This window comes from Daktulosphaira vitifoliae, unplaced genomic scaffold (genome assembly GCF_025091365.1).
Source record: "Daktulosphaira vitifoliae isolate Bord-2020 unplaced genomic scaffold, ASM2509136v1 Scaffold_4, whole genome shotgun sequence".
NCBI classification, from domain to species: domain Eukaryota; kingdom Metazoa; phylum Arthropoda; class Insecta; order Hemiptera; family Phylloxeridae; genus Daktulosphaira; species Daktulosphaira vitifoliae.
The window spans coordinates 35626668-35640442 of NW_026099575.1; the positions used below are offsets into that span (position 1 = coordinate 35626668).

Genomic DNA, 13775 nt, shown 5'->3' on the forward strand with positions numbered 1-13775 from the left:
ATTAAAATAATATGTATTATTACGAGTAAAATTTATAAATTATCGTATTTTTTTATATGATCACTAATATCCACCAAAAAATAGCTTAGTAACAATCAAGGGGACCGAGTTTTAGTCGTTAAATTTTTACCCTCCCATGTAAAAAACAGTTCCGGCGTCCCTGGTAGTATTAATTCTAATATTGTATTAAAAAGATATGCACTTGAAGTTTAAATCTCCTTCAGATACTGGCTCAGGAACATCCAGACATTCGGACATTATAAGAAACGCTTTAGAAAATAATTTAAATTTATCATATTGATTAAAGTCATGATTATAAAAATTATCTAAATATTCCATCCATTTCACCAGAACTTCTTTAGGTCGCGTGCCACCCACCACAAATAGATCATCCATGGAACTCAAATCAACAAATGATAAATCAGTCATGATTTTTGACTCTAGCTCTTTTCTAGTACAATGTTTCAGTGTACGCATATAGAACAAAACTTGGTTGTACGTTTTGGTTGGGATTCGACCAGCAATTTTTTTTACATCTGTTATTCCATACATATCAATAGCTTCGGCTAATTGAAGTTTTTCTTCTTCGTTCCATTGGAGGTGAGAAATCTTTGATACATCTCTCTTTGCACCCTTCTATAAACAATAAAAATAAAATACATTAATAGTTCAACCTAAAGTATACTATAATTTTACCATACAATAATACAAGAACCAACAAATTTTGTTTAAGATACTTTTTGTGTTATAATAAGATGAGTAAAGTAATAAACAATCTTTTAAATTAACTTAAAACCAATAGACTGCAATTTTTTAGGATAAACAAAATCTTAAATACGTAATTGGATAAACATATTGATAGCAAAACCGAAAAAAATAAAGGAAGATGAAAAAATGACAATACTGGTATAAAACAATCAATTAATTATTGTTTAAAAAAACCCCAAAATCTAAATGAAAATCAAAATATGTATTTATATTTTTAAACATCTCATAAGCTGATTAGTTTTATATACAACTGAATGTTTTTTTTTCAAATTGTCGATAAACTACAATGTTAGAATTTACAGTGATATTATTATGGGGTCACACTTGAACTAAATAATTTGACCATATTCATTGCACAGTGGCCGTCAAATGGGAAATTGGAGGACAGATCTCCATTCTTTTTTGACATTTTTGTACAATTTTAATTACATATATTTTGGAAACTTTATAAATTATAATTCAATTTAGAAGTTATTGAGCGTAATTATGAATAAAATTAATAACCCTACAAATTTAGTAGATTAAAATTTCTCGGAACTTATACATAGGTAAATTTAACGAGTACCTTCTAAAAAAAAATAAATATTTGAAATAGGCTTATTAAAAAAAAACCATTTATGCATGTCAAATAGTCCATAATAACATTCTACTATAGCAATACGAGTAAAAAAATTCTGGATAATTTGGGCACAGCTCCCATGATGAATTTTATTATAATGATTTTTCATCCCTTTTCATAGCAAAATCTTTTGACCGCTACTGCCATTGCAATTTTAACGATAAATTTCGTTTATAGTAAAATTTAAGTTTGAATACCTATTAGAAAATAATAATTTTTTTCAACTTATTCATTTAATTTTATAAAAATGATTTGACTTATATTATTTTGATATTCACAATATAATTTCCAAATGTTTAAAGAATTTTTAAAATTAAATAATCAAAAATTTTCAGTTTATTTTATATTAGTTTGCGCAAGTAATTGTATTCCGATTTTATTTAATATTTATACTCGTTGTTATATTTTTTTCCTTTATTAATATATACACAATCTGTTCCCTATAGGTACAATAAGAGTATTAGCTAAAATAATTATAACATGGAATACTTGATAAAAGAAGCCGCCACCCATTGATGACACTTTTAGTTAAAACTATTAAAAAATTAAATTAAATTAAACTAAAATCAACCAACAAATCGTAATTTGAAAAAGTGAATAATTCCTTTATTATTTTAATGTAATTTTTTTATCAAGGACGTATAAAAGAGGACACATAAAGGAGAACAACTGTATAGTAAAACATTTTCTTACATATATCGCCCCAGAACAAAAGGCCGATTATATCATTATTTATAATTGAAACACCTACTTAAAATGATTTTTTTAATTTTAAGGACAATAAAAATACTAAAATCTTAGAGTAAAAACATTAAATAATCATACTAAATAAAACATTTTTATTTAAATATTATTCACTGCAATTTTATTAAAATTGGTTAATAAATCCAACAATGTTTATTAATTGCACTTAAATTTTGACAGATTAGTCTTATATCAAATTGAATCAAATGTTCAAAAAAAAAAATATGAAAATAAATTATTTTAATAAAAGAATTAAAATTTAAGTCATAACTTTTATGCGAATCCTTTTTTTTTTTTTAATTACGTTTTTTGTTTGATTATCAAATAGGTTTACGAGGTCATAAACAACTTATACTTTGGTTTCATGCTTCTTCTACTGGCTATGCTTATAATAAAAATTGATAAATTTATTTCTATAAATATTAATTTAAATTATTTAAAACGCAACTATACATTATTTTTACAATTGCAAATTGAAACACAAGAATGTATTCTTAATTCGATCATAAAAATTGAGTTTCTAATTAAATATTAAAAAACTTAAATGTGTCTAGACTGTAATGTACACTGAATTATTATAGAATAGATATTCCATATATAAAAAGTTGTTCACGAGTTATACTGCACACACTCGATATATATAAAAATTGTAAAACTATTATATGTATTCTATGTATCATGATAAAAAACATAAGTGGTAATAATGATTTATTTAAAATTAAGTTCTTACAATTTTTTTCTTAATAAATAAAATTTATTTTTATTACAATGAATATGTATAATAATTACAGAGAAAATATTACTACTAGAAGATTTGTTTACAAAAATTAAATATAAAATACATTTATATATAAATATTTATATAGTTTGTAAATTAAATCAAAATTAGTATCTATGATCTATTTCCTACAATTGAGTTATTTTATAGAAATATCTTTTTGACACTGAAGAATACATACTTGATGGTTATGATCATGCAAATTACAGTAAATTACATTCATATAAAATTTTTACTATTATTTTAGATGTCATGAATGGTAAAACAGTAATTTGTTAAGTAAAGTAGTAAACAAAATTAGAATTAAATTAAAAAATAATTAAAATGACAATTCTTATCTTTTGTGTTGATTTTTTTTTTTTTTTACAAAATACTATCAACTGTATTTTCAGAAAATTATCACAATTTACAATCAAATATAAATTTAAGGTAGAAAATAAGCTAAGGCCTAGCACATAAAAAATATGCTTACAAATTTATATTTGTTTTAAACGGACACTACAAGAAATAAAAATTAAATGAAAGAATAATTGTAAAAAAAAAATAATATACATACAGGTTTTAATTAAGTCACTGCTAAATTTTTAAAACATATTTGCAATGATAAAAAAGGCACTCAATAAAAATTGGTACTATCCAATAGTTATGATGAACTCAGATTTATCAAGCAAAATACTGTAAAAAAAAAATAGGGAAAAGGGATAATAAAGTAAAAAGTATACCATTCAATTGTTACTATGTAGACAATTCACACATTCAATATTAAAATACATAATCTGGTCCTGCCATGTCAATAGCCCATCTAAATTTGTCTCTTTGCGTTTTATTGTAAATTTTTTCAATAGGAACATCAAATTTCTTACACCAGGCTACAGAAATACGTGGGTCCAAATAGTTCAATTTGGACGTACCCAAAGCAATTGTCTTATTTTCTTCTTTATCAGTCTCTTGAACTTCTAGTTTGGTTAGCTGTTCTTTCATTCGTTCTAATGCTTTTTTCTTTTTTTCTAATTGGGTTTGAGAGTGCACACTACCATCTTTTGCATCTCGTTTAGCTTGTTTATATGCCTCTTTAGCTTCTTTAACCTGAGTTCTTTTGTTTTGTATTTTTTCTTTAAGATTCCCCATTGATTTTTCATGGGTTTTTGGAATAGCCCTTTGATGGTTACACAATATAGCAACAGCACGATTGGCACGATTGTATTGTAATATTTTCTCAGCTACAGAAACATTAGGATCTGTTAATTTGTCTAATTGCTGTTGTAAAGTCCATGAAGCGTTGAACGTACGGAATACTTTAGCAGTAAGACCATCCATTAGTTCATGTAAATGTTGATTCAATATTGATGTGTTCAACCTATCAAAAAGATCATCACTGCCTTTTTTGTTTTCCATAAAAATTTTCAAATTCTTGAACACTCTTTTTTCGACAGGCACTTCATTGTAATATCTTATTGAATCTTTACCTAAGAAATCAAATACAACAACATATTCTTTTCCATTAAGTTCTTCATGTAATTGAATATGCTCTACACGTAAGGAACAACAACCAACAGTATCTGCTTGGTCTTCATCTTTTTCATTACCAGCTCTCAATGCCAATTTATCAATAAAGTACAAAGCAACTGATCGCTGTCTAACATGCATTTCTCGGGATTTCCAATCAGTAATATAGTTTTCTCTAATTTTATCAATTGACTTAGCTAATTTTCTAGCAGTCTCATATTTTTGCCAATCTTTTTCACCCTTTAGTTTTGATGAAGGATTTAACATTACATATTTAACTTGACCTTGAACATTTTCAATCCAACTTGCAAGCCATGTTACTGCACTATCATGTTTTACTTCTTTCCATTTGTGACCAGCAGGAGGTTTAGGTATATTAGAATCTTCACTACAGTTAATCAAAACATCTTCAGGTACCACTCTTTTTTTTAACATTCCCATTTTAGGATGCTCCCCTCTGCCTCTAAACAAACCAGGAGGTTCAATTTTAAAATTACCTATTTTTTCTTTATGGCCATCAATAGTACAAAACCCATATTCTTTTTGAATGGCTTCATTTTCCTCTTTTATTTTTTTTTTTTCTTCTTTACTCATTGCTTTACGTTCTTCAGATTTTTGAGTAAAATATTGATTCATTTCTTTAAAATTGCACTTTGATAAATCAGTTATTAATTCTTTCTCTTTGGGTGTCATACATTTACGCCAATCTTTAAAGAAGTTTTTATTAAACACTTCTTTGGTAGTATAGTCATGCTCAAGCATTTTGGCATAAAATGTTGCAACTTCTTCTGCAGATTCAGACAATTGAACACATTTACCTTCATAGTAAAACTTCACATTTTTTGGTAATGGTTCATAGTCAGGAGCAAATACTGGACCTTTATGTTCTAAAAATTTCCATTTTACACCATCATTTTTTTTTTCTTCTTCCCACCACTTCCAAACCTCTTGTTCTTCTTCTTTCTTCTTTTTGGACGGACTTTTAATGGGAGTTTCCTTTTGTGATGTATTATTTTCCTTTTTAATTTTATGTTTTGAGGAATCTTTAGATGAAGAATGATTTTTATCTTTTTCTTTATGTTTACTTTTATGTTCTTTGTCTTTTTTATGTTTTTTATGACTACTACTGTGTTCTTTTTTAATATGCTTTGTTCTAGCGCTCAGGGGAATGTCATCTTCACTACTAGCTGAGTGTTTACGCTTTCGACTGGATAATGGTATATCATCTTCAGATAGATTTTCTTCCTTAACAAAATTATCACTATATTTTCTTTTGCGACTGGAAAATGTGTCATCTTCATTATCGGAAAAATTTTCTTCTTTGATGCTATTTCCTAATTCATACTCTCTCTTAATTTGGGAGTTATAACCAGAGTCAAAACGGTCATCATGGTACTCCCGTTTGATTTCTTTCTTATTAACACCATTTTTTTCATGTTCCTGCATAACAATAAAAAAATTAAATAAAAAATAGTTTTTGGTTAAACAAGGCCCATTTTATCAATCATTTGATAAATAACATATATTTCAAAATCCTTTGATATAAGTAGTAGCAATATGTTGCCATAATTAGGTAAGTTAATTTTATTATGTTATAAAGTTAAGGAAAAGTAAAAGTGATAGACAAAACAAGGCCTCATGTACATTATTCAAATTAGTTTACCTTTAATTTTTTAACCCCAGTACACCTATTCAACTTGATTGGTGTACAACTGAGTCATCATGATTTGTTCAAAAAAAAAAAAATAATAAAGAAAAACTGAAAAGATTATGATAAAGTGTTGATAGTAACTTAAGGATTTTATAACCGAAACACTCATAAAAATACGATAAGATATATTTAAAAAAATATGGTTTACTTATAAATATTTCTAATTCGACCAAATGTGTGCAGTTAAATGGAAATATAAGATAGTTGAATAGGTGTAAACACGACACAAACAATTCATTTCATTTATTTATAGAAATATGTAATACATTATGAAGGTTTTATGATTAAAATAAAACATGTATTTATATAAAAATTTTTTTTTTTTAGAAGTTTTTAAATTTATTATGAAATATTAACAGTTGATTAGTTTAATGACAAGAAAAAATTATTTAGATTATTCAATGGCGCCTATGACCAGCATTCTATGACATATGTCATAATATAAATAATGGGTCAGTAATCCTTTAATTTTTTAGTTTGTCTACACCAATTTTTTATTATAATACAAAATTTATTATTTTGTTTAAAACTTTCATATAAATAATAAAAATAAAAAATTGAAAGAATGGTTGTAAAAATTTTCATTTAAATAGTGCTATTGTGCATATTAAATAACAACTGACACATATGACATCAGTTCAACATATTTATTAATATTTTGAAAATATGCATTAAAAAGCATAATATCTTTATCAAATTAAAAATAATACACTTAATTATAATTTATTAATAAAAACAACAATTTATTAACTTAATAATCTATATTATAAAAGCAATTATGGTTATATTAAAAAAATTGAAAATTTATAATATTTAAATACTAGTATTGTAGAAGTACTCTGTGTTAACAATATAAAATGAACACACACATAATTCTAACACTACAATTATAAGTTTTATTTGTTTAAAATTGACTAAAAAAATAGTATCTCAAACTTACTCTTCACAGCTAGGGACAAATAATTTTCTTTTCATTATATACAAAAACTAAATACTTGACTATCAATAGTTATAAAATTTTAAATGACTAGAAATTGTTAAAAAAAATCAGGTGTACTTAACTGTATTAATATAACATATATAAATCATTTTAATTTATAATAATCTTTAATTATTTCATCTGTTATTGAAAAAGCATATTTAAAATCTTCACGGCTTGTATTAAATTCAGAATAATGATGAATGAAAGCCTTATGCAAAAAAGCCCGGTTTGCTAATTTAAGCACAGAATTTAAAGAATCAACATTAACTGTACTGTTAGACAATACACTTAAATATTTAGTATTTAGAAAATGTTTGTTTTGATATACATGAGAAAATTTAACATCATCCAAAATATTTGTTGGAAATAATATAGTGTCATTTAATTTGTCAAATTTCAATTGTTTTATTAATTCATTATCAACAATACCCCGGCTCACAATTTTATTTCCAAGTGAAAGACACGATTTTTCATTTAATGATCGAATAGTTTGATTAATAATTGCTCCCCATTTAGGAGTAGATTCATATGATAAATATTCTTTTCTATAGTTAGGCGATGATATTGTTTTGAGTAACTTGTATTTTGTGTCAGATACTAGAGACATGAAATAGGTAAAATGTTGATTTTCTAGTGGTTGAAAAATTGAAGCGAGCTGTTTACTACATACTTCATTTATATCATCAAACGAAACTTTAATCTCAGAATGTCCTGCTTGTGAAACTTTATACAAAACAGAATTTTCAAATAAAAAAATACATTCTGATAAATTATATAGCTTACTGACAGAAAATAGAGTGTTGTAGTTTTGAATAGCATCTTTAGTTTCATAAGGAAGTATAATCACTATGTTAAACAATATTTTAGCATATTCTTTTTTCAAATTTTCTAAAACAAAGCAGGCTAATCCGGAACAGCCACCAGAGGAAGATAATATGATCAAAAAATACTTTACAGTCACATCTAATTTTTGTAACTCATTTCTTAATCTATTTGAAACATCCTCGTAAACTTCAGGTCCTTTAATATGATAATAATATGACCAGTTGTTATTTTTTCCTTCAATAAAATTAAAAGCTAAAGAGTTAGGTCCAAAACCCCAATTAATCGAAGTTGTTTTAATTTTAGGATCAGCTAAATCAACTAAAATAGTTCTAGGTTCCAAAAAGTCATTTGATTTTTTTTCAAAAAAAATTGATTCACTGATATTTTTATATTCTTTGTTATATTCATTAGATAAAGAAGAATCAAAATTATTATTATCATCAAAAATAATAGAATAAAAATATTGAGCAAGATGAACACCACAATTGCCAAAACACAATGTTAGAACAGACATTATTTAAAATAAGTTAGTTCAAGTTAAAATGTATAAAAATAATTACTAAGCCATATACACTAACCCTATCACGTTTTTTTGACTTTTCATGTTTTCGATCACTGAACTCTCGGTCTTCTGAAAAAAAAAAGAAATAATTATAATACATATCATTTAATCTTTCAATTTATAAGTAGTTCACATTAAGTTCATGATAATGCATTAAATGACATCTTACATAATAACTAACTTTAAATAATTAATCCCAAAAATGGAAAAGTTGTTGAATTAAATTATAATCAAAAAAATAATAATTGTAACTATATAGATAGTTAATTACCCAATAAAACAAGTAAAAATAAAAACAAAAATTCTATTTAAATTTTTATTTACAAATAAGATTAACTCAACGTATACAGAATTTAAAAAAAAAAAAAATTCTCTTAAATCATTTTTAAGAGAATTTATTTTTAACTATTTTGTACTTCTTAATATTTTTATTGTTCTTTTTATGTAAAAAAGTGAAATTTGAAAAAAATATATAATCTTATAAAATAGTAAAATAAATATGTAGTTTTTAAAAAAAGGTAGATAATTAAAAAATTATATTTTTTTTACATATTACTTCTTTAACAATAATCTTTGTAGATAAGAAATATATCTAATAAATGTAAGTATAAATATTCAAATGATCAAACTAATCATTTTGGTAGTTTAATAAAAAAATTAAATTGCATAGAATCCACATAACCTTATAATTCAACCAGGAAGTATGCTTTGAAACAAAAAATATAGCTTTTGTTGAATATAACAAATCAAGTATTTGAATTGATAAAATAAATATTAATATAATAATTAAAATAATAAATTATCATAGTTAATAGACATTTTAAGTAATAGTTGAACTATGAGTTTTAAAAGACAACTTCTAATGCATAAATGATAAGAAAAATTAAAAAATTAATTTATGTGAAATTAAGATGACAATAAGTATCACGTTAAGAATTAACGGTTTCATATAAAAATGATTCACCTCTCACAACTTTAGAATAGTTTCAATGTAACATCTAGCAAACATAAAATTAATTTTTGAAGACCGAATATGGTCAATCTTTATGGTCTCATTTTAATATTCAATAAAGTATCTTATATAAAATTTTAATTGATTTAATAATTAAAACTAAGATTAATAAACAGAGAGCATTATGAATATATCTATGTATAAACTCCTACTAATATGGCCTTATACTTTCTAATTTAAAGAATAAAACTTTTATATTTATTACCCAAGTGATTTAGGTTGAGATTTTTAAAAATCTAACCTATAAAAGTACTTTTAGTTTTTATCTTAAAAATTTGAAAAATAAAAAAAAATTGTATTTCTAGTTTTTAGTAGAAAAAACAAATACCATAACAAATAATTTTATCAATTAACTCTTTCAATTTTGGTTATTATTAAATATACTTATTTTAATAATAAAATAACAGCCTATTAAGCTGACAATAATTACAGAAAAAGGCCAGCAAATTTAACACATACTAGTTAAAAATAAGTAGTTAAATATCTTATAAATTGTTCTAAATGATTAATAACAGGATTTACCAGCCATGTTAACTTTAATCTTCACGTGGATACAAAAATGTTGGTCGTACTCGTGTCCGTAGCGGATGTGGGTACACTTCAAACTTCAAATCTATTCAATTCAAGAAAGTAATGGTTATAGAATATAACAAATTGCATGAAAATGAATTTTAACATAAAAATACTTTTATTGACTATACGTTATTTAAACGTAAAAATACAAATATAAAATAACACTACATAAAATATCTAAGACGGTCACACATATTTCTCACAGACGACGTGGAAAACATAGTCGAAGCCGCTTCCAGAACTCAGCAATAACGAACGATGGTGATTTGGACTTGTAAAATTTTACGCATAGGTATAACGACAAAGAGGGATCAGAGGTAGTACGTCAGAGAAGTGCATTGACTTTTTTTGTTTGAGCCGTTAATCCGGCAACGTTAATACAACGTTGCCAAATAAATAAACGCTGTTCTGTATTTTCATTGGTTACTAAAAATTAATGGAAGATGCACTATTTTATACAATTTATTCAAATAAAATAAATAAAGAAAACAAATACTCTGTCTTTATCATCTATATATAATATGTAAAATATTCAATTAAACTTTAACGTAATAAAATTTGATTTTACTTTTTTATTATAAAATTCTATTATTAGTCTTATCATTAAAAAATTATCATGAGTTTTGGTTCACTATATTGATAACAGATAATGATAAGTATTTTTCAAATTTTCTATGTTATCAAAATTTGAATTTTCTTTTTATTGACTTTTCGGACCCCTTTGTGGTGTCACAATGTACAAAATTGTAAGATCTCTTAACAATAGCTTAAGTACTTCATTTCGACCTTGTCACTCGTTTGCTTACTGTGTTTTTCGTTTTCAAAGAAATGTAAAACATCTGGATTTTATACAGTCTAAATTTTTTTATACGAATTATGAATATCAACCAATGTATAGTACATTTTTATGTGTTCGTAGTTATGCTAAAAGCAAGGATAAGAAAAGGGAGAAAGGTATATAATTATTGACATAGTATAGAGTATCGAATCACAATGAAAGATCTATCTTACTTTTGCAATTTTTAATAAGAATTTCAAGATTGATTTATTATTCAAATATATCTTGATTTAAAAGAAATTTTTAAATTTTAACTCTATAATTAATAAAGAAATGGATTACATGGTTAAAGATAGCAAATTTTATGTACTATAAAAAGTTTTAAATACACATAAGAAAATGATCAAATTATTTAAATGATTTATTTTATTAAAATTAATTATTCTATTTACTTAATGTGGTACTATGAACATTAATATTAAACATAATATTAAAGCATAAAATAATTATGAAACAATTGCTTTCACCAAATTATTTGAGAATGGGTATTTTAACTTTTTTATTTTTTGGTATTCTTTGGTCATTTAATGGTACTAATTTTTAGCCTTTAAAATTATTAAGCAAGCTAACCAATTTTTACTTAAGGTTAACAAATTTGAACTGTTTAATCATTTTTTTCTAGATTGAAATATTTTACCAAGATCAATTTTTATTTTAAATAAATTCTAATTGTTCATAAAATATTCTATCAATTTATTTATGCATACAAAATTCCTAGCACATTTCAGTACTTAAAATAAAAATTGTATTTTAAATTTAAGGAGGGACCACTGTACTTAGATCTTCTTTAAGCTATATGTCTAAAAATTACTAAGAAGCTTATAAACAATTTCCTACTCATAATTGTTATAAAATATCAAAAAAATGGAAAAACCTACTTTTGAAATAAAATATTTTTATTTCTTAAAGATATCTTAAAAATATAAGCGTGTTAAAAATACTTATAAAATACAGTGTCATATTAATAGAACATTCGGTGCATTTTTACAGGACTCACTCGTAAGGACAAATAATAGTTGTATATAATTAATAATATATGACTGATTATCAAAAATAGTATAAATATTATGTTAAAAATAAAATTGATATTGCACAACCAAAAGTTTTGATGACACTATTATCGAGTTTTTGGAACCATAAACTAAAAAATGTTTGTAAACACTTATAATTTAAAAACTGTCATTTATTCTTATACAACTATTATTAAATATATATTTTAATTATTGTCTCTGTAAAAAATTTAATAAATATATAAAGGATGCTCAGTAAGTAAGAAAACAAGTCAATTGTTACAAACAATGAGAACAATAAAAATGAGTTTCCTTACTTACTGAACACTATATATATATATAATTACTGTATATATTTATCTATAATATAGATTTTAACGGTTACTAACTTTTTTGGGGGTTAGGTTATTATTTAGAGTTTGTTTTTTTTAGGAAACCCACCTTATTATTTTATACTGGATCTACAGATTTGTAAATTAGGCCTCAAAATACTAAGCTTATAAATGCCATAGTTGGATGAATAAAAGTTATTAATTTTAATAAAATATAAGGTAAAATCTTATTTTTTTCATATGTGTTTTCAAACTTTAGGCCTATACAGTGTTATAAAATAGTAAACATCCATTGAAACAATTTAATTGTAGTAATTTTTGCTCTAATTTAAAATAAGCCTTTAAGACACAATCTAATTTGCTTAAACTTTGATAATGTTATTTATACCATGAATATTATAATGTAAGTTATGTCTTTGTAATTTTCAATAAATTTTAATTGATTTTGAAAATAATCAAAATAAAGTCTTTATTACCTCTGTCGATCATTATCTACCTACATTTGTATACAAAAATACCATTACAATATGTTGATAAAAATCAATTAGTTCAAATTTTCAACTAATAATATGTTTTACATATAATTTTCAGGTCAAAAAAATATATCAATTGATGAAAACCTTTTATCTCAATACTTAAAGTACAATAGTTTAAAATCTGAAATGGAGAAAGCTGTTTCCAATTTAAAAAACAACTATGTCAAAAATTTATCATTAAGGTCATCAACAGGTATCTAATATTTATTTAATATTATAAACAATATAATATGATTGCAAAGACCTAAATTTTTATCTACTCTGATATAAATTATATGGTTATAAGTGTAAAGAAAACTATAAATTTCTCCAAAGCAGCATAATACTGCTTTAAATCTTAAATCCTAATAATCACTGTTATTTGAATATGTATTATTGTTATCAATGTATTTTTATTTGAATTTGATGAGTAGCATACTTAATGAATAGCAATATTTTACCTTTTGTCTCTCCTAAAAACTAATATAATTTGATTGGTTTCTATTAAATAATACTGATATTATTTGTATTAATAAGTATTATTTTATGTTACATAAACATAATTTAAGGAAATTTTTACACAGTACTAGATTAAATAAAGTATAAAAAAAATTATTAAAAGTATAAAAATTACTTAGTTTGAATGATTAAAAAAGAATATCATTTGTTTTTATATTATTTTTATTTAATAGCTTATGATATAAATGACTTGAAATGTTATTACGAGAACATCCTTTCTTATTTTGTATTGGTATCTTTACTACATGAATTTTTCTGAAAAATAAAAATAAACTAAAGCTACTATCCAAAAGAATTTATATATTTGACTTTACACATAATGTGGGTTTTAAAAAATTGAATATCTTCTATGAATATTACATTAAACCATTCATTTTAAATATTCTTTTTCACAAAATGAAAAATAATTCCTTTTAGCTTCGATGCGAAGCTGAGAAGGTATTAATTTTACCATGATGTGTTTATTTTTTTTTTTATTTTT

The 13775-nt window shown here is 24.0% G+C and overlaps 3 protein-coding genes across 7 annotated transcripts in view; 1 reads left to right on the forward strand and 2 right to left on the reverse strand.

Annotated features, from left to right (window-relative positions):
- Positions 1-3170: 3170 nt before the first annotated feature.
- On the reverse strand, positions 3171-10436 carry LOC126906149 (DNA topoisomerase I, mitochondrial). 5 transcript variants are annotated; one of them, XM_050686468.1, is made up of 4 exons: positions 10284-10436; positions 10030-10120; positions 8512-8561; positions 3171-5855 (listed from the first exon to the last, which is right to left on the reverse strand). In XM_050686468.1, exons 2-4 carry the CDS (start codon positions 10034-10036, stop codon positions 3672-3674), a joined length of 2241 nt encoding a protein of 746 aa, XP_050542425.1. In that variant the 5' UTR covers positions 10037-10120; positions 10284-10436; the 3' UTR covers positions 3171-3671. The 5 variants fall into 5 exon arrangements, with proteins under 5 accessions (XP_050542425.1, XP_050542423.1, XP_050542421.1 ...); XM_050686466.1 differs by having other exon boundaries at positions 8512-8564; XM_050686464.1 differs by having other exon boundaries at positions 8512-8564; positions 10249-10415.
- Positions 6879-8505, reverse strand: LOC126906150 (tubulin delta chain-like). The gene is made up of 2 exons (XM_050686469.1): positions 7892-8505; positions 6879-7831 (listed from the first exon to the last, which is right to left on the reverse strand). The coding sequence occupies exons 1-2, from the start codon at positions 8445-8447 to the stop codon at positions 7212-7214; spliced, it is 1176 nt and encodes a 391-aa protein (XP_050542426.1). The 5' UTR covers positions 8448-8505; the 3' UTR covers positions 6879-7211.
- A 304-nt stretch (positions 10437-10740) lies between the features above and the next one.
- LOC126906151 (ribosome-recycling factor, mitochondrial) overlaps positions 10741-13775 on the forward strand; it is a 4897-nt gene continuing 1862 nt past the window's right edge. Inside the window, exons 1-2 of the mRNA XM_050686470.1 lie at positions 10741-11034; positions 12852-12989. Of these exons, the coding sequence (XP_050542427.1) occupies positions 10815-11034; positions 12852-12989 (358 nt within the window). The 5' untranslated portion in view covers positions 10741-10814. The remainder of the gene's footprint in view (positions 11035-12851; positions 12990-13775) is intronic.